The sequence below is a fragment of the Mauremys mutica genome, chromosome 1, assembly GCF_020497125.1.
Source record: "Mauremys mutica isolate MM-2020 ecotype Southern chromosome 1, ASM2049712v1, whole genome shotgun sequence".
Taxonomy (NCBI): Eukaryota; Metazoa; Chordata; order Testudines; family Geoemydidae; genus Mauremys; species Mauremys mutica.
Genome location: NC_059072.1, coordinates 165,466,668 through 165,492,029, shown reverse-complemented (window position 1 = coordinate 165,492,029; position 25,362 = coordinate 165,466,668). Strand labels below are relative to the sequence as shown.

Below are 25,362 nucleotides of genomic sequence, written 5' to 3'. Positions count from 1 at the left end.
AAAGTGGATGAAAGAAAACAAGCTGTGAATTTCCTTCCATGTGACAACATTTGTAATGATACTTAACTGAACGGCATAGTACATGGCTGATTTAGGGGCTTGCTGAGCCTTCTGTTGTGCCCCAGATGGGATGGCTACAGTCATGGCTTTCAATAGCACTTCACCTACTTTTAAAAGCTATCTTGAGAGCATTTAACACCTCCCAATTTGCTATTGTAATAAGGGTCGGAAGGTTTGAACAATTTTCAGTCACGCTCTGTTGAAAACGGTCTCTCTTTGAAGGACAATGGTGCACTGACAGATATAAATGGTGTTTCTTACAAACTTTTGTGTGTTTGAATCCCCACTCCCAATCCCTCAAAATATAATAATATACAGAAATTAGAAAGAGAAGTCATCCTAGTTTAGCCTTTTAAAATAAGGTGAAAATCTAAGAGTAGCCTCTTAGCTAGTACAGCTACAAGTAGGATATTGAGTGCAACAACAATTCTGAAGGAGCCAAGGAAAAAACACTGAGCTAAAATGTGTTTTTTCCCCTAAAATTTGATTTTGACATCTTTTATATAATAGTTATTGAAACATACTTTCACTAGGGAGTAATATTCAGATATACTAGACAGACTACAGCCAAATCTGACTGCTGCTTTAGATGTTGACTGGCCAAAGTTAGATTTTATTTATTTGTGTGTGTGTGTGTGTGTATATGAATATTAGATTTTACCTGCTGCAGTTTAGTATTAAGTTGGTAGCAGCACAGAAAGCTCTAATTAAAAGAGGAGCTACTTTATACCCAGTTTTATGGTTTTTTATTCCTCTAGCTTGAAGTGAAGAACCTTTGAAAAACTTGGTAGAGCCCAAGAATGCAAAAATAGATCCTAGCAGTCAGGGTGTATGTTTCATGGTCACCACCAGTGTCTTTACTATATATACATTTTACAGACTTCTCTTGCAAAATGTAATTTAAGAAAATTGTCCCAGAAACAATTTGGATTTTGATTTCCTACACTACTCTCGAGTTTGATCTTCCAGTCTTTTGATGCACATTCACGTTGACTTCAATATGATGTGTGACTACAAAACAAGTGCCAGGTCATATTAATTAGCAAATTAAAGGTGGGGGGGGAGCCAATTCTTTAAGAGACAGTGATACATAGTCTTGGGCTGCAATCCTGTAAAGAATTATTTTAGTATTAGTTCTGTCAATTCAAATATTTTAGTTACGTGAGGGAGGAATTTAAAAAAACAGACAACAACTTGAATTTATAAACAGAGTTAGCCCTATTGTAATCCATAATCTCTGAACTAATGTGCATATGCAAAACAACTGAATATGTGGGGCAGGGCCGGATTAACTTTTTGTGGGCCCGGCACCAAACATATTTGTGGGCCCCCTGGGGAATGATTGTAAAAGGGGTCGGGGGTAAAAGCACAGTGGGGCAGAAGCTAGGGTTGATCTCTGGAGCAAGGGAGGGGTCGGGGTAAACTGCAAGGGCAGCAGGGCTGGCGAGAGGGTAAACAGGATCCCCCCCACCCACACAGAGCGGGTACCTACCAGGTTCTAGCCCATTCTCTTTGTCTCTCTCTGCACTGAGCTGCCCCTCTTCCCACAGCAGCAGGACAGGTTCTCTTCCAGCCCTCTGGGATGGGTGTTGGGAGTGGAAGGAGCGGAGGCTAATGTGGTTACTCCTATAACCGGACATTTAGTTTCCAGTCAGCACTGCTAACCGGACGCTCAGGTCCCATTTTCTACTGGAGTTTCCAGTCTAAAACTGGACACCTGGCAACAGGGCTGCCAGAAAAACCTGAGGGAGGGAGAGGGGCAAGCAATCATTTTTAAAAGTAAGAGGGCTAAGCCTTAAGCGGGGGGAGGCAAGTGGTGGGTGGGCTAGGGAGTGGAGAGGAGCTAGTGGGCAGGGCCATGTCTGCTGTACTGCCCAGGTAGGTTGGAGACTGTGGGGATCAAATGACACAGTATCCAGGGCCAGTGCAAGGATATTTTGCACCCTAAATGAAACTTCCGCCTTGTGCCCCCCCCCGAGCATTGCTTATTATAAATTTTAAAAAATGAATCCAGTGGAGTCACATCTTACATGCGGGGGTTAGGTTCTAAGGTCAGCGCATAAGAGGAAAATCGCATATAGTGAAAATTACCATAAACTACAGTATACACTAGAACAAGGGTCCTCAACCTACGGCACACGTGCCAAAGGTGGCACGCGAGCTGATTTTTTTTTAAGGCAGGCTGCGGGTCCCAGCCACCGCTGAGCCTGCTGCCAGCCTGGGGTTCTGTTCACTCAGCTGCCAGACGGGGTCCCAGCCGGCGACTCCACTCAGCCTCCTGCCGTTCACCCAGGCTGGCAGGAGGCTGAGCGGGGCTGGCAGCTGGAACCCCAGATCATCAGTGGGCTGAGCAGGGCTGGCGGCCGGGACCCCAGCTGGCAGGAGCCGGCCCATTGCTGGCCCTGCTCAGCCCTCTGCCGGCTGAGTGAACAGAATCCTAGGTCGGCAGCAGGCTCAGCGGCAGCCGGGACCCGCAACCTGCCATTAAAAAAAAAAAATCGGGAATGTAGCATGCTGGGGAAGGAGGTGGGGGAGGAGCCAGGCTGCTGCCAGCAGAGGCTGCCACGGAGCTGCAGCAGCCGGCAGCATCAAGCATCTGACCCCACAGGAGAGAGTGGGAGGCGGAGAAGAGCAGGCCAGGGCCCCTTTCGACCGTGGGCCTGGCGCCATTGTAAATCCGGTATTGATGTGGGGAAGTGGTATGCAGTACTATTTAACCACCTTTTGGAAGTAGCAGTCAATTCAGACACCGCCACTCATACTTAATATGAACCACTTCCAATCCCTTGTATCAATAGCTTAGGTTTTATTTCTACAGTAAGAGTCTAATGTTCACAAGATCTCACCTTCTATTTGGAATGGAAAGGCTAGAGACTATAAAAGTGACATACTAAAAAACATACACCTTTGTGTTCTTCCTCTATTTCAGAACACTTTGGAAGTGATTAAAAAAACCCTCCAAATTCCTTTTGCATCACTATTCCATAGCTCAGCAGTTTGTACTTAAAAGTTTCTACAGAAATTTATTTTTCATTATGTTTCCCTACTTTCACTTTATTACCCAGTTGAGTGCATACGAGTCCGGTGTCATCTTCTTAGTATCAAGAAAGGAGCAGAGTTCAGGCTCATGATACTGGAGGAGAAGCCTAAATAGATGAAATGGTCTTCCCTTCTGGAAACAATCCCTAAAAAGCAAGTAGCAAGACAATGTTTATGAAAACACTCTAATACTCCAGTCATTAGGCTTATTTTGGCAATTCTTAGCTAAGAAGAAAATATAACTTCATGTGTATTAAGAGGAAACATGTAATCCCTTCACTCATACAACTGGCCACATCAAAGCTGATTAGATGGTACGGAGAATTAACAAATACTTTAACATTTTTAAACAATTTAAGCCACTACATTTAAATATCAAAATAAAGTTTAAACATTATTTTGTGAAAGGCACTTTGGGCAGGAGTATGCCTCAATCTAAACAGAGAAAATTGTTAACTATTCTAATAGAACTGACCAAAGTGATTTTAAAACATCTCCATGTACACCTGAATAAAAATTTCACATTAAGCAACTAGTGGGGAGGGGAGAGAGGCAAATTATGGTATGGAGTAGGACAAAATAAATTTGGAAGACAGTAAAGACACATCTTTCTTGTAAGTTAAGTCCACTCAATACACAGCTCTCCCACTCAATGTAGTTCACTTGAGTGTCTCTTATGTTAGCAATTCTATTACTGTATGTTGACGTTTCAAGTGAAACATTCCACCAATTTAATGTGTTATTTTAGTTATTAAAATATTTCTGCTTTCCCATTCAGTTAACAGTGTAATGGTAAAAAAATGAAGAAAGACATTACATTGTCTTATTTTTTGCATAACAATTTAGTCTAAAAAATTAATTTAAACCTGAATGGTTAATAGAAGAGTTCAAGTCACTCACACTTTACCAGCTACCAATATTCAAAATGGACTAAAACTCTTTCAGAATTTAGAGAATTAGTTTTAGCTTACAATTGTAATAAAAACTCCATTTCAGGCATAGTAGGATTTTTCTTAAATTGCTCTGCTGAATAAATTGCTCCCTACTACTGTAGTGGCCTGTCCAGATGTCTAGTTCTTGGGGTTCTCAAACTGGGGGTGGCCCCTCCACAGGGGGTCACAAGGTTATTACATGGGGGGGGGTCGTGAGCTTTCAACCTCCACCCCAAACCCTGCTTTGCCTCTAGCATTTATAATAGCGTAAAATATATTAAAAAAGTATTTTTAATTTATAAGGGGGGGTCGCACTCAGAGGTTTGCTATGTGAAAGGGGTCACCAGTACAAAAGTTTGAGAACCACTGCTCTAATTGAAATGCAACTCACTGCCTCTCAAGAGCAACGAGTTCAAATACCTACCTCCTCACTCACTGGAGGGATGAAAAGGCAGAACGATACAAAAAGAAAAAAAAAAGTGTTCGAGATGCTGATTTAAGTATCACTCTCTAGCCAAAGAAAGAAGAGAGTTGACCACCTGAAGAGGAATCTGTTTTTCACCCCTCACTAGAGGGAATGTTAGCATGGGAAAACACAATTCTCAACCTAACACCTGCCAGCATTATCAAATGAGGATGGGAAATCCTGTAGACTCTACTATCAACCATTCACCAACTTTCTAGGTTGTTTATCACTATTTCAGATCATATACTAAAACACATTTTGTGCTAATGCCTATCTTTGCATGATGTGATAAATGTGTGCTCATCTGTTTTCATTTTCTTCTGGTGAGGGGTAAAGAAATAACCCTTTATTAAAAACAGATGTGTCAATATTAATGGCTTGACATTTTCATGTAAGCAGTTAATTTACTCTGTCCAGCTACTCGAATCATTACTATTCTACAGGATAAGGAGGGAAATATAGCTAGCTGCAGGGAGAAGAGAACGTCCTTATTATTACAATAAATAAATAAACTTTCGAGAACAGGTACCACATGTAGCAAAGGTTTGAAAATCATTCTCTAAGAAAAATTCTATTAATTTTATACATAGTGTCTTCCTTCCCTTGCTTTGTTAAATAAGCTCTTTTCAAGAGAAACTGGCTATGGTTTAACAGTTCATCTGCTCTTTCTGCACATATCCCCACCTGATGTCAATGTTCTGTTAAAACAACCTGCTTACAATTAGGATTGCAGGTAAGTATCAACAACAGGTAAATTATTAACAAGTGAGTGAGTGAGTAAAAAGTATAAGGATAATCCTATAGTTAAAACACTGGACTTGAACACAAAAGATCTGGGTTCTGTTCCCAACTCTTACAGACTGCGTGCGAAATGTTAGCCACATTATTTAAATCTCTTCATTTCTCATTTGTAAAATGGGAATAATACTTCCTCTCACACCCTTTGTCTCATCTAGACTAAGATCTTTGAGCAGAGACTGTCCATTAGTATGTATATGTACAGCAGTTTGCACATTTGGAGTCTACAAGCACTACTGTAGTACAAGTAATATTAATTTTAATATGAGGGAGTAAATGTAGTGGTTAAAACAGCAGGTGCTGCTTAAGGATTCCTGAGTTTTATTTCCAAATTGATGATTACCTACTGTGTAGCTTGGGAAATCAGACCTTTCTGTGCCTCGGTTTACCCACCCATAACATGGGGACAATAGTATCTACTTCCTTTATGGGGATGTTGAGAAACTTAGTGTTTGTGAAGTGCTTTGACGTCACTGGAAGGCAGGCATCATAGATATGCAAAATGCTAATAAGGGAAGAGAAAGTTCATCTTACAGAACATATAGGCAGAACAGTTTCTAAACAAGTACTTCCGATATTGCATGAGGTGATAATGTGTTTTTTAAAAGGTTTAGGGAATGCGTGCCAGTTACATGTGAATTAGTTAAATCATGAAAACTTTGGTAGTCATTTTCTGGAATCATATCTAACATGTCTGTAGCATTTACATTAGTTACATTTTCATGTACACTTCCAATTTTACAATAATGTGAGGGAATGTGGCAGTTTTGCTACAAACAATGCTACTCCTTTATTACTGCACAAATCTCTATACCATTTGCCAAAACCACCATAATGTATCTTTTGAGAAACTAGTTCTGAAAAATTTACACATTCGATGCCAGCAACAGTAGTTCGTTTTCTCTCTCTCTCTCTCACACACACACACTTTACCTAGGAATATACTTGTTCATGATAGCATAAAAACAGTTGTACAAATCACTGCGTGGAATTCGAAGATGCACCAGTGGCTTCAATAGATGTATCCAACCGAGGCAGGAACTGTATTTAACATTACGTGATTTACAGTAAAAGGTAGTAACGGATTCAATATCCAAAAGTAATACTGACTTCTCTTCTTCTGGCACTGACAGCTGTTCTGGAAATAAAGTATAACAAATACTTCAGAGGCAGTTACGGAATAGTTTCATATGGCAGTTACACTCATATACAGAACTGTAACTGACTGCAGATACATTAGTTTGAATCAGGTTTTTAAGTGATGGTGTGAAAACAGGTTTTAAGTAGGGCTGTCAAGCGATTTAAAAAATTAATCGCAATTAATCACGCTGTTACACAACAATAGAATACCATTTATTTAAATATTTTTGGATGTTTTCTACATTTTCAAATATACTGATTTCAATTACAACACAGAATACAAAGTGTACCGTGCTCATTATTTTTTATTACAAATATTTGCACTGTAAAATACGAAAGAAATAGGTTAATTGAAAAATACTAACAAGTATTGTAGTGCAATTTCTTTATTATGAAAGTTGAACTTACAAAATGTATAATTATGTACAAAAAATAACTGCATTCAAACATAAAACAATGTAAAACTTTAGAGCCTACGAGTCCAATAAGTCCTACTTCTTGTTCACCCTACTGCTCAGACAAACAAGTTTGTTTACATTTGCAGAAGATAATGCTGCCTGCTTCTTGTTTACAGTGTCACCTGAAAGTGAGAACAGGCATTCGCATGGCACTGTTGTAGCCAGTATCACAAGATATTTACATGCCAGATGCACTAAAGATTCATATGGCCCTTCATGCTTCAACCACCATTCCAGAGGACATGCGTCCATGCTAATGATGGGTTCTGCTTGATAACCATTCAAAGCAGTGTAGGCCGACATGTTCATTTTCATCATCATGAGTTGTCAGATGCCACCAGCAGGAGGTTGATTTTCTTTTTTAGTGGTTCGCATTCTGTAGTTTCCGCATCAGAGTGTTGCTCTTGTAAGACTTCTGAAAGCATACTCCTCACACCTCATCCCTTGCAGATTTTGGAAGGCACTTCAGATTCTTAAATCTTGGGTTGAGTGCTGTAGCTATCTTTAGAAATTTCACATTGGTATCTTTGCATTTTGTCAAATTTGCAGCGAAAGTGTTCTTAAAACAAATAAGATGTGCTGGATCATTGTCTGAGACTACTATAACATGAAATATATGGCAGAATGCGGGTAAAACAGAGCAGGAGACGTACAATTCTCCCCCAAGGAGTTCAGTCACAAATTTAATTAATGCCTTATTTTTTTAACAAGAGTCATAAGCATGGAAGCATGTCCTCTAGAACGATGGCCGAAGCATGAAGAGGCATATGAATCTTTAGCGCATCTGCACATAAATATCTTGTGACGCCGGTTACAACAGTCCCATGCGAATGCCTGTTCTCACTTTCAGGTGACATTGTAATTAAGAAGTGGGCAGCATTATCTCCCGTAAATGTAAACAAACTTGTTTCTTCAATGATTGGCTAAACAAGAAGTAGGACTCAGAGGACTACAATTGTAGACTCTAAAGTTTTACGCTGTTTTGTTTTTGAGTGCAGTTATGTAACAAAAAACCCTACATTTGTAAGTTGCACTTTCATGATAAAGAGATTGCACTTCAGTACTTGTATGAGGTGAACTGAAAAATACTATTTCTTTTATCATTTTACAGTGCAAATATTTGTAATAAAAATAACATAAAATGAGCACTGTACGCTTTGAATTGTGTGTTGTAATTGAAATAGATATATTTGAAAATGTAGAAAAACATTCAAAATATTTAATAAATTTCAGTTGGTTTTCTATTGTCTAACAGTGCGATTAATGGCGATTTATTTTTTTGAGTTAATTGTGAAAGTTAACTGTGATTAATCGACTGCCCTAGTTTTAAGAAAAAGGCATTGGCCTAAATGTTCAAAGCAAGCTGGGATGTCACAATGAAGTGGGAACAGAGGAGACTGGATTTTCTAGCCTACATGAAACAAAAAGAGGTAGATTTAAAATGTGCTAAATGCCCCTCTTTTATTCCAATTTGGAGCACTCAGCACATAACACAGTCTCCTCAGCTCCACAAGTCAAAAGGGATTTTTAATTCAACAGACTAATCCATAATGCATATCTCCAATTCCTCAAAAACCCACTTACATACAGAGCACGAATTCTGATCTCAGAGAGATTAAAATATCAGAGCAGATCTTCTGATGGCAAAATTATAGAGTTGTCATACACAAAGTACATGTCTCCTCTGCTGTAGAGGTGCAAGCTGTGCTTGTTAGCCCAATAAAGTTGCAAGTCTCCCCTCCTGGGATGGATAAAGACCATGGTTGAGGAACAAGAAAGCATCTAGGCTGGAAGCCACTTGATTAGCCTGTGTTACTACCTTCCCAAAGTCCGAGGTGATGGTGGTGTATACAAAAAGCACAGCTGTTAAATCAGGTAGGCAAGCTGGCAGCCCTGGAAAAGGGATATAACTGGCAGACTTTGACAGTTCTATCCAGAGTGGATTGATTTAAAAACACAACTTTTAACCACGAGTTGAAATCCTTGATTTTCACTTACTGATTTAAATTATCAATTTTAATCATGTTTTCCAGTTATACTTTTTAGGTATCTTCCTAAAGAGAGGTTCATTCTTGCTAGTTGGTATAACTCAGGGTTTCTCAAACAGGGGTTGCTGCTTCTGTAGGGAAAGCCCCTGGCAGGCCAGACCAGTGTGTTTACCTGCCCTGTCCGCAGATCCGGCTGATCGCAGCTCCCACTGGCCGCGGATCGCTGCTCCGGGCCAATGGGATCTGCTGGAAGCGGCGGCCAGTACGTCCCTCGGCCTGCGCCGCTTCCAGCGGCTCCCATTGGCCCAGAGCAGCGATCCGCGGCCAGTGGGAGCCGCGATCGGCTGGACCTGCGGATGGGGCAGGTAAATACACCGGCCTGGCCCGCCTGGCGCTTTCCCTACAGAAGCGGCGACCTCTGTTTGAGAAACCCTGGTATAACCATTAAAACATATTGATTTGACTATTTACAACTAAATAAAGCTTTTAAACTAGATGTGGTAATTTTTGCTAACCAGGAGGGATATACTATAAACATACCCATTTATTCCAGCAAATATGTAGCTTAGCATATTTATTGAGATTTCTACGTTTTCATTGTTAGAAAATGTATTTCTTATTTACAAGTAATTAACTTTTTATTCACGATTTGTGTCAAGATGCATTTGAATGGAAATTCAAATCAGGGCTTTGGAGCAGAGCCCGGAGCTGTAGTGCAGAGCAGCTCCAGAGCAGTGGAGCTGCAGGTTTTTGCCTGGAGCTGTAGTGGAGCCAGAGCACAGCTCCAAAGCCTTGTTTCAAATTCAATTAAAAATGTGAAAAACTAACATTTTAAAATAATTTTTATTGACCATTACCTGAAATGAGTTGCATACATAAAGTGAAAAAGTATTTCTGCAAAGCTCTCCTGCAGAGACTGAAAGTATTGACATTTGGAAAAAAAATACCAGCATTCACTCCACTGTGAAGAGTGGAAATGATACTTAATGAAGAACTTGACATCATGACCTATTTATAAAGCTTGACCTCTAAATTAAATGTTTTCACACTTATTCTATGTAAAAAAGCAGCCTTTAACTCAACATTTACAATTTATAAGGAGAGCGCATTGATTCAGTATATTTTTCATTTTAATTATTTTACTTGCTTATAGTAAGTCTAGATCTTAACATAGGTTGTCACAAATAAAAGTTTAATTTTGAACAGGCTTTTCACACATTCCCTTCCTCTCCCCCCCCCCCCAAGTTCAGTCATCTCCTTTTTATGTAGCTGAATTGGGTAATGACAAAAAAAGGGGAATGATTGACTGTGTTTAATTAAAAAAAATTGAAAGGCAACCTATATTTAAGATGCTATAATATAAGTGTGTCCAGATGAAGTTTGTGGTGACAAGTTATTGTGCCACAGGGACCCCATGACCCATAACTGACGGTAAAAATTATCTACGAAGGAAGCATTTTAAAAGGGTTCCTTCGCAAAAGTTGAGAAATATTTTTTATAATATATAAAAGAAAATGCAAGTGTCATCTGAAGAGCTGTATAAATGTGCAGATGCAATACCTCACTAAAGTGTGAAATAGTGGATTTTTAATCCTGCTTTAAAAGCAAGTCTTAGATATAACCTTAATACCATGTTACACTGATTAGATTTATTACTTTAGTACAGTCACAAAACTAGTTGTATTAAAGTTTTCTTTTGGCCTGACTGAGAAAAAAAAGGGGGGGGGAACCACAAGGAGTAGTGACTTTACAGATGTAATGTGCCATAGTCCAATACAACATTAAAATTGATTGTGCCATTTTACTGTACTCCTGAAAAGCTAAGTAACTTAATAATATTAATAGTGGGGGTTTAGATTTTTTTTTCTATTTACTTAAGTGATATCTTTTTCAGAAGTGAAACGGAAGAGGAATTCACACAGGGAACAGCTTTTTCTTCTCAATAGCAAATATATAAATACAAAAACAATATAAAAATATTATTGGATAATAGGAAGTGGTATTGATGATTAAATGAACCGAGAGTCAGCATTGACTCAATGTTTTAGCATTGTGTTAGGAGGCACTGTGTCGCTCTTTGGCATAAGCTGGCAACACATCCCAAAGTTCAAAACCTGAAGGGCATTATATAAAAAACATCAAACGCAATAGACCAACTTTTCTGAAAGTGGTAATTTACATTTTTCAACAGTCTCAATCACAGCCCTTTTTCCATTGGATTGTGTTTGGATTATGCAGTTTATCACATAATAGATAATACTTTGCACTTCCTTCGTGTCTTCCTTTCAAAGATAAAGTTCTGCTTGCACATCAGAGATATTCAATTATTATTCTGTGCTAAGCTTTTACCTTCCCCATCTAAAATCCCCTTCACAGTTTAAATACTAGTGAAGGTAATTATGTTAAACAACATGACGCTAAGAGAGCAGGCATTACAGAAATGTAGTTATCAAACTTACCAATTAGCTCTTGGCAATCCTTGTGAATTATGCTCTGTTCTGGTAGATCTAAACAACCATCCCAGGATGCCAGACTGTCCCCTTTTCCTACAACATTCAGTGCAATCTGAAAACAAACAGTTCTTCAACGCATTACTAGCTGTACCTCTACAGAAATCTAGTTACTGCACTCAATGAACTCTACAGATTTAAGCTCAAAGGAGAGTAAACATTTCAAAACTGAATTAACATACATTTCAGAGTTCTGTATGGCACACATGCACCCACAAATTGGGGGTGTGTGTAATCATTTTATAATTATTCATGATACTGAAGCCATCAGCTTCAAATAAAAATATATCTGCAAGTATTATCCTCTTTCTTTAAAGTCATAGTTACCTTCCAGACTTTGGCTCTCGAATCAGCAGGCAGTGGTCTCCCTCGAATTATGTTTCTTACTGTTTCAAGGTCACAACCTCCTTCTTCTAGAGCTTCTTCAAGGTCTTTTTCCCTACAGAATTTTAAAAAAAATACATTTAAAAGTACTTTAAACAGAAAAAATGTTTTGACTATTCAGCATCATCCTGTATGTATACACATGTGATATCTGCTAAAGAGCCCTCCAAGCTGGAGGATGCCATCAACCCCTCCTCCTTCCCCCAAAAAAATTAAAAATAAGTTTCCTGACCTGTTTATAAAAACTTAGATTATTGAAACCAAATACTGTAAAACCTGATTTATTTTTCAGTGTGTGTGGTCTGCTTGACTTCGAATTCCACTCAGCTTAAATAATGAAAATGAATTATTTCATTTTTTGATTCTCATGCACATTACTACAAAATTGGTCTAACATTGCAGAAGAATGTTTAAACCTAAGGAGCTGCACTATTTTCATTGATATGTTAGAGAGTCTAAGGAAGCATTTTTTTCACCCACACATTACACATTCAAATGCAAATTCGAGACCTAAATTAGGTGGTAATGTCTCATTAAATAAATCATTAGATGACCTAGATACTGGAAAATATTTTTCCAGAAGTTTATCAATAGTTATCTCTTAACCCGTATTTCCTTTTTCAGATGCGTTCATGTCATGGGATGCTAGCCAATTAATTAACCTAGTCTTCAGTTTTATCTGGCATAATTAGTGTGACAAACGTGAAAGAAAACAAAAAAACCCCAACAAATCGATGGATTGAAATATCAAAAAGCTTTTAACACTAATACCGCAATCTAATAAGTTAGCATATAACGGAATACTCAAGATATTCTAGTTGTAAGAATTTTTTTAATGTCTCACCAAAAATGTTTAAATGTAGACAAAACAGGTGATTATTCAGAAAGTGAAAACTTTGCATGTATTTTCAACAGATAAATATCTTCTTGATGGCTGCAGTTGAACATTTCACACACTTGCAGACTGAATGCACCTGCTGAGCTACCTCCTACAATTTCATGTAAAGTTACAGTGATGGCAAAATGGCAGGTGCAAGGGAGTAGCAGAAATGCCAGTTAAACAGTTTGTCTACAGAGTGAGTGGAGCATGACATACTTGCCATATATTAAGTACAGAATGATTCTACCCCAAAATACAGAGATGTATATCTTGTGAATCAATTTATATACTTGCACATGTGGGTACTAAAGAGTTGTCAGTACAAGCCATCTGTTAGTAACTACTGATGCCACACCACGTTCTACTTAGTGAACTTTGCTGTTCTTTAAAAAGGTATGTTTCATAAGGAAGAATTGTGGTACTGGCTGACATTAAATTAGAACATTCTATAGCAGACCCAATAAAATGCCTCATATTTGGGCACTTTTCTTATGGTATGTATCTGCCCATGGTCTTCAGTAGCTACAGTTCCTATTCCTGTAATGGATATAGCAAGTCAGATGCTGAGTTTAGTATGCTACTTTTAATGTTTAACTACCCACTCTCAATGGAATTCCTTGATCAAGACATATCAACTCTAGTCTCTTAAAAGACACACACACAAAAATCTGATTTTCTAAAGATTAATCTCTATATTTCAAAAAAAGGCAAAGACCCAAACCTGTAAACATTTATGCACATGTTTAACTTTAAGCATCCATGTGTTCCATTGAAAACTACACAGGATGCTAGATGTTAAAGTTAAGTACCTGCACAATTGGTTGTGTCTTTTTCCAATAGGCTTATAAGCATAAGTGCTTTATATCAGATTTTATATGTAGATTGTGTGAAAGCCAACATATTCACACCCAGTTTGGATGAAAATGTAGTAAGACTTTGTAAGAAGAGGTTTACTTTTCTAGTTTTTTTTTTTTATTATTAATCTATTATTTGTATAGCGGAAGTGTTTAGAAGCCCCAAACCAGATCAGGACTTCATTGTTCTAGGCACTGTACACGTACAAAGAGTTTACAGTCTAAGGCTTTGGTCAGGCAAGATACCTGCCCTTACAAGTTACTCTGTAATTAAAAGTTATTAGAGTTTAATAAGCAGCTCCCCAGAACGCTTGAAATAGATTACAGGTACATATTTGTTGGAGAGGAAACCCCCCCACACCTTCCCAAAGCTATTATGCATGTTCATGTTAGAGCAGTTTCTGATTTTAGATGAGAGACAGCAAAGTTGTCTTCATTGCTGTGCAATAAATGACCGTCTTACCAGTACGGTTATGTCGAGAGGGTTATGATTCTAAATTGGGGAGTCTAAAGAACCAGCAGTAGCTGCAAAGCTTAATGTTTTATCTATTGTAGTATAATGCTTCCTACTTACACCCTTAATAAATAGCTAATAACATTATTCATTAGAGCAATTCAGTTATAACTTTTCACTCCCATCTAACAAAGACATGAGGAAAGCCAAGCTGCTCACTTGAATAATCTCCCAAATAGAAGAGATCCTCATTGATGAATACAAACCAAATGAGAAAATAAAACAACCAAAATATTTGCAAACCTCAATTCATTTGAGTGGTGAACAAATCCTTTCTGTGTTTTAAGACTTTAGAAAGCCTGATCCATATAGAACTAGAGATAAAATAAAAACAACTAAAAAATTTAGTGAGGGCTGTGTTTTGTGGTTCTCATGTATTTATAAAATGGCCACACTAGCCACTTGATTTCTTTTTCATATGCTTCCTCTTGTGCAATCTGTTATTAGCACAATAATATAACCTGTACCTAGCTGAAATTAATGTTCTGTTCAGAAGTCCAGTTTGACAGGTGGCAAACACAGGGTCAAACTTCATTTGACAAACACCAGACATTACACACAGCACAGCACTACCCAGCGTTTATCATCAGCACAATATGCTCTACGGTTTTAATGCCTGCAATTTAGGCATTAACCCAGCAAGGCAAAATAAATTAGCATTCCTTAACACACAGGACAAACATGGTTGAGTGGTGTCCACATACCGACACACAGTTGGGCAAAAATATGCAATCCTGTTTGTTCAGACACCCCTAAACTGTCTAACTATATTTGTACCAGCGCATTCTGGAAAATGTGGGCAGCGAACCCATTCTTCCATATTAGAAGATAAAGCACCTGGAGGACATACACACAGATCAGAAACAGCAGCATGTGGGCACTGCACTCTGGGATATCCAGGTGCACAGAGGAGTGAGATGAAGGAGAAGCCACCAGTCCTGTTAAGCAGGCACAATTAGGAGGTCCCATGGTATTGTAAAGCTCTAGTTTGTCAAACTGATTAGAGAGACAATCAAGTGCCAGATTAGGCCTATAGCATGGGTAAAATATGGTTAGCGGCTACAGTTTACTATCCAAGTATTAACCATGTGTGTGGAAACAAACCATGGTTACCACCAGCTACATAATTAACTGGTTAAAAGTCATAGTGTAGCTAGAGCCTCAGGCTGTAATATATATAAACCATGTTTCAACATGTATTGGAGAGAATGTAATTAAAGACGAACATACCTACGGAACAACTATTCTGGAAATAATTAAGCAGACTAATTACAAACACACCTGGAAGAGAATTTCTAATGGACCCACTAGTTTTAATTCTGCAGCTACCAATACCTGGTATTTACAGATTAAAGAGCTGTGTATTTGTACTTGTATCAAAATTGGCTTTTGCCATAACGTAAATGGAAACAATCACACGGGGGAGGGGGGGAAATACCCAACAGTATAATGCCAGCTTAAAACAGTCATTCCCCAGAAATTCCATCATCTGTACTTTGTGCCCTGCAGAGCAAAAAAGAGGGATAGCACTGGTCTACTGCCTGACCTTGAAGAGTACTGAACTGATAGCATGGTTTATCACTACAGAGGTGTTATCACCTTACATTAGATGGACTGCAACACAGAAGTTGTTTATATTACTCTGCTGTGGCTATGACAATCAGACACTCTTTTCTTCTATCACACCTACAAAAACTGTTCAGAATGGTGTGTGATGTAATCAACTGAGTTTATCATGGCTTGGTAAGAGAGCAGAGTCTCAATTGCTAATAGGAGCTTTCGGTTTTGTTTTGATTTTCCTCCAAATAAAAAAAAACAATCAGATTCAGACTGATTTTAATGTTACTTATGAAAGTGATATTACAGCAAGAAACTACAAGAGCAAACTGCAAATGAGCTGGGCTCCTGTCCTTCATATGACTGGTGAAGGCCTGCACAAAAGTCAGTCCATTACTAACTACATTTATTATACCTCCTTTGGGAAGGATACAGCATCTCATCTCTTGAACAAGGCAAGCTAAGAGCCCTTAATAGCTTTGGTTTACATTCTGTGCTGGCTTCTCTGCTTTTATCTGGGTACAATTCAAAGTTTTGGTTACAGTCTATAACGTCCTGATTGTAGCTGGACCATTTATCTGAAAAACCAATTATCTTGCACAAGGCATACCATCGCTGATGCCTGGAATTAGCCTCTTTACAGCTAACAGCAGGTCTCTCTCAGTAGAGGGCCGTTGCCTCTGAAATACACTCCCCCATCAGTCTATTAGAACCCAAGTTCAGCAAACTTCAGGATATACAGCAAGACTTGTTTGACCAAGGCTTTTAAAACTTGGGGAGGAGGTTGGGATGAAGAGAAGTCAGTCTTCTGTTGGTCCTTTTATGTTTAAAGACTTGTACTTTTTATGTAATGTTTATTTTATGTATGTAAGGCACCAAGGTGCTTGGTAATGACAACCAATAAATATTACTAAATGAATAATTACAAAAGCAGAACTTTCCTACCCACCAGTACTACCTTGGATGGAATTGGGAAGCACAGTTACAGAATGCTGCTTTTCACGAGATACATAAGTCATTACTTTGCAGTACAGTTTCTTTTCCCCAACTTTTCCAATTAGAATAAACAAAGGAAGCTGAGGCTTTTTACCTTTAATCTCTAAAAACCACCAGAAACTAGTCTGAAGCTTCCTCAATTTCTAGTGCAATTTGAATTCAATGTTCATAAACACTCACTTTTATTAAGGACCTATTTTAGCAAGTGCCCTGGGTGGCTGATTGGTTATGTAAGGCAGGTTTCACTGTAGTGACATTTCATCACGTCTATGGTTGAAAATTATTTTCTTTTAGCAAATTAGTTATGCAAATTTTGCATGTCTAAGTTTGTAAATATTATAACAATACATTGAAAGTATCTAGTAATCATGTGGTTTACTGAATTAGTTTGTAATGCTGAATATAAACCATTCAGGAAACTTTGACGAAACAGCACACTACTTCTGATAAACAAGGTGGTTTTTTTGGTCATCATAAATAAAACTAAGCTAAACGTCTAAACAAAAGGAATCCACATGCTCCTCACAATACAAATGATTCTATATATCTAGACAGAGAAAGAGAGCGCGCGCGAATGCACTTTTTCTTGGCCTTTTATACAAGATCAAGCATAACATCAATATGATCTCTACCTGAGTGCATCTGGGACTATATCTTGCTCTTGTAGTGGGATAAATTCAAGCATCTAGTAGGCATTTTCCATCTCTACCTACCTCTAATCCTGACTCCTGTTAGTCTTTATGGAAGTTCACATAAATTACTGAGTGCGTTGAGTTCCTGGAAAGTTCTTAATAGGAAGACAGTCACCAAATTAGACCACAATTAAAATGTAAAAGCTAAATTAAAGATATTTCATTCTTAACCTTTCAATTTCAGAGAGTTAAGATGAGCACTTTCAAATAATGTTGATAGGACCTGCATGGTAAAACCAGACCTAATATTTCTGTATAGGTTGCAGTCAGCCCCTTCCACACCTGGGAAGCAGCTCCATAACCTTGGCATACACATGACAAAGCTGCCAAATCAGACTGGAAGCTGTTGTGAGGTAAACAAGCAGGAAAGAGACACAGCAGAAAAATATTTCTGGAACCAGATCACAGACAGAGGAGAGGCTGAACAGAGAGGCAAAACTACTGAGGAACTATTACTTTCACATATTTGGCAGTACAGCAACCCTTTATGCAGCTGCACAGCTAGCGTAGATCAAAGACCATCACTTGGATGATGCTTTGAAAACGTACCGCTTACATTTTTTATTCCGAGAAAGACACTTAGATATCTTACAATAAGAAATTACACCTCTACCCCGATATAATGCTGTCCTTGGGAGACAAAAAATCTTACCGTGTTATAGTTGAAACCACGTTATATCGAACTTGGTTTGATCTGCTAGCGTGTGCAGCCCCACCTCCCACCCCGGAGCACTGCTTTACTGCGTTATATCCGAATTTGTGTTATATTGGGTCACGTTATATCGGGGTAGAAGTGTACTATGTTACTTTTCTCCCCTATTTAGCTTAAATCCATGTGGCATCCACAGGCTAATCCAAAATTAGATTCTTTCATCTATTCTTGTTTACAGTCAATCAGTAATACATATCCTTCTGGTAAACCATCACACTCATTCATTAGTCTGTACAAACCTTATAAACAATTATCTCCACCCAGATTGCTACATTGCTTAGCCATATACTGTTCGTAGATCTGTTTGTGCTACTATACTTGAAAAGATGCTCTCATTACTTGTATCCACCCTCCTTAGATGACAGCCTAGTATCATACCACTCATTATTTGCTTTAATATACTGCCCATCTTCATGGTAGCAAGCAGTACTGTAAGCATGTATTTGTTAGGTATGATTAACATTCATGCTCCCTGTACTTCCGGGGACAGAAACAAGGCTGCCATCAGTACACCCTGTCACACTCCCATCCTATCCATGCACACACCTAGCTCCTACTACCTTATTGGTCACTTTTAATTTAACCTTAAAGCAATTAATAAAAAAAAACAAATAAGTTGAGAAATGTAACAAGTCTAAACAGGACCTGAATTTTGAGTCCCTACCACTGTTTCATCTGCTGGCACCATGGCATTGGAACCTGCCCCTTTAAATGCTTTACATCTTGGCATTATCAGGAACATGGGCAGAAAAAGGAGAAAGCAGGAGCATATATGGCATTGCTGTTGTCACAGGAGATATGGGGAATATGCATGGAGATCCATGCTAGCACAAGCAGGGCTGCTAGCAGAGATCTATTAAGAAAATAGTACTCTCTCACTCAGAACAGAAAATAGATACAGTTCAAATTTACTTTCATCAAAGAAGTTATTTTGTGGAGTCCCATGAAGTCATGTACAGAACCAGATAACACACCTCGTGCGTCTCTAGCTCTTTTATTTCAGTCTCATCACACTATTCAAATTAAGGAGGAAAAGTTAAACCAGCAATGCTGGATTTATGAAATGTTTCTTGCAGAAACCACTTCTAGCTATACCAATTGGCTGAAAAGAGTACACACTTAAGGTCATGTTTTGCATCAGTTAAAAAATATTTGATAATACACATCATAAACTAACATACAGTAAATAAAAAACAAAACAAAACCTTCTGGCTGAGTGACCAACAGTAGAACAAACTGTCAGAGGCAATAGGGTTCATACTATTATATCTTGCAAATCTTTTTTAAAGAAAAGCTTTCCACTATAAAAACTTCAATCTATATATATTTTTCTACCCTCCAGAAATCTCTCTCCCCCCCACCCCCAAATGTTTTGTAACCTAAGTTACCCTCTGGTTCCTGTTTTTAATTAATGATCCTCTCACTGGAATGGAAAAGTTCCAACAAAAGCTATTTTGTATTGATGTAAATAAAAAAGGTCTTCAACTTTTAAAAAAGAGGTGCAGTGAAACATGCCCCAAATGCGGCACCATTTTGAATAACTCAAAAAAGGGTATTTTCCCCCTAAATGTGTTACAGTATCACATTTAACCTTGAGGTTTCGCAGATTTAGGAAGTAGTGTCATGAGCATCAAAAACTATTTACCATTGCAATACTATTTTATGTCGCATTACACTGTCTCAAACAGTTTAATTATGGTTCAGGAACCCAATGGTGAAATTTGGAAGCATAAGTAGTGATTACATCCACAATGAAAGCACCATTCGGTTTTCCAGCTAAAGTAGGTCTTGAGACTGTTAAACTGCTGATGTTGTTTAACAAAAAAAATGCTGTTGCATCCACTTGTGTGAGGCTTGAAAACTAAATAAGAGGGTAAATATATTGAGCACCTGCTAGTAGATTTTCTCAACTGTTAGGTTCATAACTATGTTTGCATCATATCACTATAGTTTTAAATGTAATCCTGATGTAAGGGAAACTAAACAGGATGTATTTTATCTCCTTCTCAACTGATGTTTCAAACTTTTAAATTACACTTAATTTCAATGAGAAAATGTGTATGCGCACAAGAAGAGACATACCAAAAATATGCTAAAAAAAAGGAACACAAACTATTTGTTTCATTTAAGTGTTTCCACTCATTGTCTATTTCACAATGCATTTAGGGTTAGATGTTGACAACTATTCTTGCCTCAAACAAAAGTAATGATATTGCTGAATTCACACATCATGTTTACCCAAAAGTGGCAAATTAGCTAAAATGACTTATTTTGCAACCACATATTAAATAAATACTTCCTACTAAAAAAAACCAGTCAAAACAAATAAAACTCCCATGAAGTGGATCATAGCAATGTAGCACATTGTTTCAAAGTATATCCCAATATCAAAACAAAGACTTCTGGTTATTATCTGTTGACTATATACCCTAAACATCACTCTAAAATTTACAATTTGTTTCTTTTAAAGTTAGAAAACAATTTTATTGTTTTCCTCCATTTATGAGCTAAAATAGAGTTCTCTTACCCAACATGCCTCAAATTTTCATAAATCTGTTCTTCAAGAAATAAGGAAGAACTGTGGATTCCAACAGATATTTACAATTAACCACTGAAGAGAAAAATAAACTGGACTATTACACCACAGAAGGCTGTAGGTTTCCTACAGAATTTCTTCAGTAAATAGTTTTAAGGTACTTTTTCTACTATGTTCTCCTATGACAAAAGTGTAATTTTCCTTGTGCTCGGATCCAAATGACTTGGTTTCACTGAGTTTCTCTGTATTTGTAGAAATCAAGTATTTTGTCCTTAAACTTCTCTGGAACTAGTGAGACAAAATGACTCGCCTCTCCCCCAGCGTCTCTCCACAACATGTTGATATTTTTAAAGCATACTATCTGGTGACAGGTGATTTTTCTTCATTTTTATTTTAAAAAAAGCATATCAAGCATTCAATCTGGGATCTTCGGGATCTACAACTTTTTGCTGGCTTTTAACTGATCCAGGTCATTTGTCCGAAGAGCCATGCCTCATCACTGATCTATATGCACAAACCTACACGTTTTGTGAAAGGATTAAGGGCAGTATGTGTCATTAAATGTTGCTAGATCCTACAAATTCAGGATATTATCACAAGCTCTGATCCTGTAATCAGATCTGTATAGGTGAATCCTTGCATCAACATGGAGCCTCTGACTCCAGTGGAGATCTACCCATGAGATCTGAATCCAGGACCAGTTGGGATGAAGAGGAAAACAAAACGGTGTCTACACCTTGATATGAATGTTTCAACCAGCAATGCCAAATACAGTGTTATGCTCTCAAATCTTACATTAACATGGAGTTTTACATCAAGAAATATACCAAATTTCTTTGCATACTATCCAGAGACAACACTTCATTCACCCCTTAAATTACAACTACCTCTTGAGCAAAGCAGGTACTTAACAGCACATTGAAACATTATATACAAAACACAATAAATTAAATTAAAAAGCAGATGGAATGTAGTGGGGACAGGCAAAAGGGTAATTACATCAATTGAAATTTGGGCCAGACCATAAATTCTTGAAAGAGAAAAAACAACAACATGACATCTGTAGTCAAACAATCAGGATCTCAGTTTTACATCTCACCCAAAAGATACACTGCTAGCAACACGGTGACACTTGACATCATAATGTAGTTTTCGATTCTGAAAGAAAAATCATCCCCACAACTCCCTACAATGCCAAAGTTTTCACTGGGAAGCTCTCCCATTCAAATAATACCATCCCTGTTTAGTTTATTCCAATTACAACTGAATGTTACTATTCAGCATGGTATAAATACAGGCCACACATGGTAAAATCTTCACATTTTTGCAGTGAATCTGTATAGAACCAACATTGCTCATGCAGAACTCACTATTTTAGTTTTTTCAAAAGCGTTTTAGCAATGTTTTGAGATCTTGAAGGTTGCATGTACTCTCAGCAATTAATACTGGAACTGGTAGGACTGGAGTATTTTTTCAAAGATTCTTTAACATGATTCAGATTTCATCTCAAGGATTATGCTTTAATGTTCCAAGCCCAACAGTTTTGCAAGTGGGTGCTCTAGTGCAGGGGTTCTCAACCTTTTTCTTTCTGAGCCTCTCCCCCCAACATGCTATAAAAACTCCACAGCCCACCTGTGCCACAACAACTGTTTTTCTGCATATAAAAGCCAGGACCAGTGTTAGGGGATAGCAAGCAGGGCAATTGCCTGGGTCCCCACGCCACAAGGGGCCCTGTGAAGCTAAGTTGCTCAGGCTTTGGCTTTATAGGAACGGCCATACTGGGTCAGATCAAAGGTCCACCTAGCCCAGTATCCAGTCTTCTCACAGTGGCCAATGCCAGGTGCCCTAGAGCGAATGAACAGAACAGGTAATCACAAAGTGATCCATCCCCTGTCACCCATGCCCAGCTTCTGACAAACAGAGGCTAGGGACAGTATCCCCGTCCATCTTGGCTAAAAGCCATTGATGGACCTTCAACTGCAGGTGGCAGGGCTTGGGGCCCTGGGCTTCAGCCCCAAGCTGTGGCGGTTTGGCTTTCTACCTGGGCCCCAGCAAGTCTAATCTCAGCCCTGCTTGGCAGACCCCTGAAACAGTTGAGAACCACTGCTCTAGGGCATAATTATATATCCACATGAGTAGATCTTTATTTAGAATTGACAACACTTAGCATTTATGCAGCGCTTTACCTGTAAAATGTGCTTCATAACTCTTAATTAATGAACACTGTACTTTATTAACTTTTCTGTAATCAGAAGAATGCAGTCAGTTTACAATTGCAAATTAACAAAACTGAGTAGTTAGATGTCTATACTACAAATGGCACAGCTGCAGTAGCAGGCAGTAGCTATGGCAGGGTTTTTTCTGTCAGTATAGTAAATCCACCCCCAGGGGAAGTGCAGCTTTCCTTCACTTGAGGTGGGCAGGGGTGGGCAACCTACGGCCCGTGGGCCAGATCCAGATTGCCACCCCTGTGGCGCCGCGGGACTAAGGCAGGCTCCCTGCCTGCCCTGGCCCCGTGCTGCTCCCAGAAGTAGCTAGCACCACGTCCCTGTGGCCCCTGGGGGAAGAGGGGGAGGCAAAGGACTCTGTGCGCTGCCCTCATCTGAGGGTACCTCCCCTGAAGCTCCCATTGACTGCGGTTCCCCGCTGTGCACCCCTGCCACCCTGGAGCCGCTCAAGGTAAGCGTTGCTGGGCTGGAGCCCACACCCCGAACCCCTCCTGCATCCCAACCCCCTGTCCTGAGCCCCCTGCCACACCCCAACCCCCGCTGCACCCCTCCAGCACCTCAACCCCCTGCCCTGAGCCCCCAACCCCCTGGCCTGAGTCCCATGCCAGACTCTGCACCCCTCCCTGCACCCCAACCCCCTGCCCTGAGCCCCCTCATACACCACACACTCCTCCTGCACCCCAACCCTTTCCCCTGAGTCCCTTCATGCACACCGCACCCACTCCCATGTCCTGCACTCCCTCTCACACCCCAACCCCATGCCCTAGCCCTACATTCATGGCCCTGCATACAATTTTCCCACCCAGATGTGGCCCTCAGGCCAAAAAGTTTGCCCACCCCTGACCTAGCTGCATCTACAGTGGGAGTCAGGTTAACTTTACTACATTGTTCATGTTTTAGATCATGTAGACCAGGGCTTAGTTACACCAACATTCACATCAAATACAGTTCCTTTACGTTAGAGCTAGACTGATCAATAGAAAGCATACCTAGAGTACTGTACTAAATGTAGACTCTAAATACACAGACGGTAAGACAAGTGGGCCAAAACAGGTGATTGGGAATTGGAAGATCACAATGAGTGGGGCAACTGCATAGGTGGCTGCACACAAGGGAACCAAAGGAAGTTTGTAGGTGTGTACGTGGAAGGGACAAAGAGCAAGGAGGCAGCAGAGGAGAGAGGTCACATGCAAGAGAGAGATACAAGGAGAGGAATAAAAAGGAAGGGAAATAGTTCAAGTGTTTAACCTTGGTATTCAACACCGCACGGAGCAAGATTTAGTCTCAAGGGACCCTGAGAAGCCAGGCAGGCAGCAAACATGGCACGTGGAGAAGCTACGGGGCGCCCGCTGCCCAGATTCCCATCCCTAAGGCCACCCAAGGGGACGGGCTCTGAAGGCGCGGCGGGGCTTTCCCTCCCTCGGGGCTTCTCCAGGGGCACGGCCCTGTCCAGGGGGATCGCGAGGGAAAGCCCGTGAGATGGGCCCCCGCTCAGGGGAGGAGGAGACGGAACTAACCCGAAGGCAGCGCCGGCGGCTCTCGCCGGGCAAAGCCTTTTCACCGGGCGACACCAGCTCCCGGGAGCCGGGCGGACCCGCTGCCGCTGCCCCGGGCCGGCCCAGACAAGAGCCCCCCCCCGCCCCCGCCGAGGCTGCCCCGGGCCGGCTCCCCCCGTCCCCGCCCGGGGGAGGCGCAGCCGCGGGGGCTCCCCTGTCCCGGCCAGGGGCGGAGAAGGGGATCGGGCCCCGGGCTCGCGCGAGGGGGTGACGGGCGCTCGCTCGCTCACCAGCCGCTCGGCAGCGCCTCTTCCCCTTCCGCCATAGCTGTTGACGTGCCCTCGCTTTGCCGTCAATCGCGGTCTATTTTCGACAGCCGGAGAAAACATCCCGCGGCGCTGTCGTAAAGACCAGGCTGGCCGTAAAGCGCGGAGATGGCAGCCGGTGACGTGAGGCACTTGGGAGTCGTCGGGATGTGACGCACGCGAGCTTCTTTTAGACCCGCCCCTTTGGAACGCGTTGGAAGGCGCTGCGCGGCTCGGGATATGGTGGCATCTGCTGGAGCCCACGCGCCGCCTCAGCTTTAGCGCTGCGTGCGGGCAGCGCGCGCAGGGTCTGCTCCGGGGCGGGGGCAGCTCGGTGCAACCGCCATCAACATAAATCATAGTAATGGGGAGCTGGGGAGGGGGGAGCATTGCCCCACCCCGTGGCCCAGTGTGGGATTTGTTGCAGGGGGCGGGGGGCTGAACCGAAGAGCTGAAGGAGACTGTGTGTTGATTACCTTGTTTTCTTCGGAAAGGCAAAGTGTTGCTCTAAGCGCAGTTACAAACATATTTTCGTGAGCCAATGATGTAGTTGTCACTCACAGGGCTCTGTTATGCGAGTGGAGGAGGGGGGAGTTGATTCGCAAGAATAATCTAAATTATGATCCACATGATGGAAAGATTTGAGAATCCCTGAGCAATGTTATTAAGAGGAGTCAGGGGTGGAAGCAGCAAAAGTTACCTGAAGTCAACACAGGACTGTAGCTACCGCATGTGCATAGCAGAGATCAGCAACTGTGCTACAACTGATATTTGGAGGCTATGAAAAACCCTTCCCAAGAACAACAGGTGTGCATGT

The 25,362-nt window shown here is 40.4% G+C and overlaps 1 protein-coding gene across 2 annotated transcripts in view; it reads right to left on the bottom strand.

Moving 5' to 3' along the window:
• Positions 1–24,668, bottom strand: part of TBC1D23 (TBC1 domain family member 23) — a 52,303-nt gene extending 27,635 nt beyond the window's left edge. For both annotated transcript variants that reach the window (XM_045001746.1, XM_045001747.1), the window contains exons 1-5: positions 24,531–24,668; positions 11,719–11,830; positions 11,341–11,446; positions 6,229–6,433; positions 3,122–3,245 (exon numbers count right to left, since the gene is read on the bottom strand). In XM_045001746.1, coding sequence (XP_044857681.1) covers positions 3,122–3,245; positions 6,229–6,433; positions 11,341–11,446; positions 11,719–11,830; positions 24,531–24,565 — 582 coding nt within the window. In that variant the 5' untranslated portion in view covers positions 24,566–24,668. The remainder of the gene's footprint in view (positions 1–3,121; positions 3,246–6,228; positions 6,434–11,340; positions 11,447–11,718; positions 11,831–24,530) is intronic.
• Positions 24,669–25,362: the final 694 nt, after the last annotated feature.